At 63.9% G+C, this 900-nt stretch overlaps 1 protein-coding gene across 1 annotated transcript; it reads left to right on the top strand.

The window, feature by feature from the left end:
- Nucleotides 1-77: 77 nt before the first annotated feature.
- LOC104916255 (evolutionarily conserved signaling intermediate in Toll pathway, mitochondrial-like) lies at nt 78-892 on the top strand (the record flags this gene model as incomplete). The annotated part of the gene is made up of 2 exons (XM_010727289.3): nt 78-461; nt 545-892. Coding segments are annotated over exons 1-2 (691 nt in total), but the record flags the coding sequence as incomplete, so codon positions are not given.
- Between the last annotated feature and the right edge of the window lie 8 nt (nt 893-900).

The following is a 900-nucleotide window of genomic DNA, read 5'->3' as shown; positions in this document are numbered from 1 at the left end:
TGGATGGGGGGCATGGCCAGGAGCTGAGTGAGGAGAGGAAGAAGGGAATTGGGCCGTGGAGGGGGGCTGTTTTCTTGCCTTCACCCTGTGCCCCCCCCCTCCCCAGGCTGCTCGCCCCATGTGCCAGAGCAGCAGCGATGCCTCAGAGCCACCATCCGATCGTGGCTCTCAGAACACGCCACGGGACGAGGAGCAGGGAGGCCCTGCGACCTTTGCAGCAGCGTTAGAGGAGCTGGAACGGGCACCAGGCCGGCGGTTGGGACGCCTGGAACTGGTGGCAGCAGCACTGGCAGCGATGCCAGCACTGGGGGTGGCCAGGCAGCTGGATGCTTACAACCGGCTCCTGCGTTTGCTGCCCCGTGGGCCCTGGGTGCCACGGGGGCCCCTGCATCGACTCTTTGCTCCCTTTCCACGGCAGCAGGAGTGCGGGCTGCAGGTTTTGGAACAGATGGAGAGATACGGTAAGGGTAGCTGTGATGAGCTGCTGGGAGGTGAAAGGGGTTCCATGTACGCTCCCGGTTTTTTTCTCCCTTCTCTATTGCAGGTGTGGTGCCGGATGCGGAGACGCGGTTCTTGCTGCTGGCCATCTTTGGGCCCCGCAGTCGTCCTGTGCGTAAGTGCCAACGGATGCTGTACTGGCTGCCACGGATGCTCCATGCCAACCCCTACCCTCTGCCCGCTCAGTTGCCCCCTCCTGGCTTGGCTGCTGCCTGCCTGGGGCTGCGCCGCATTGCCAACGACCCCGACGCCCGGCTGAGTGTCTATCAGGTGGGGGACAGATGTGTCACATGGAGGGGGCAGAGAGGGGATAAGGGGGAGCATTGGGGGAGAAGAGGATGGGAGGGACGTGGGGTGGTGAAGGGGAGCGTTGTGGGAACAGGAGATGGGGAACATGATGGG

The sequence above is a fragment of the Meleagris gallopavo genome, unplaced genomic scaffold, assembly GCF_000146605.3.
Source record: "Meleagris gallopavo isolate NT-WF06-2002-E0010 breed Aviagen turkey brand Nicholas breeding stock unplaced genomic scaffold, Turkey_5.1 ChrUn_random_7180001880128, whole genome shotgun sequence".
Classification (NCBI taxonomy): Eukaryota; Metazoa; Chordata; class Aves; order Galliformes; family Phasianidae; genus Meleagris; species Meleagris gallopavo.
Note: the sequence above shows the minus strand (reverse complement) of the source record. Positions and strands in the feature narration are given on the sequence as shown.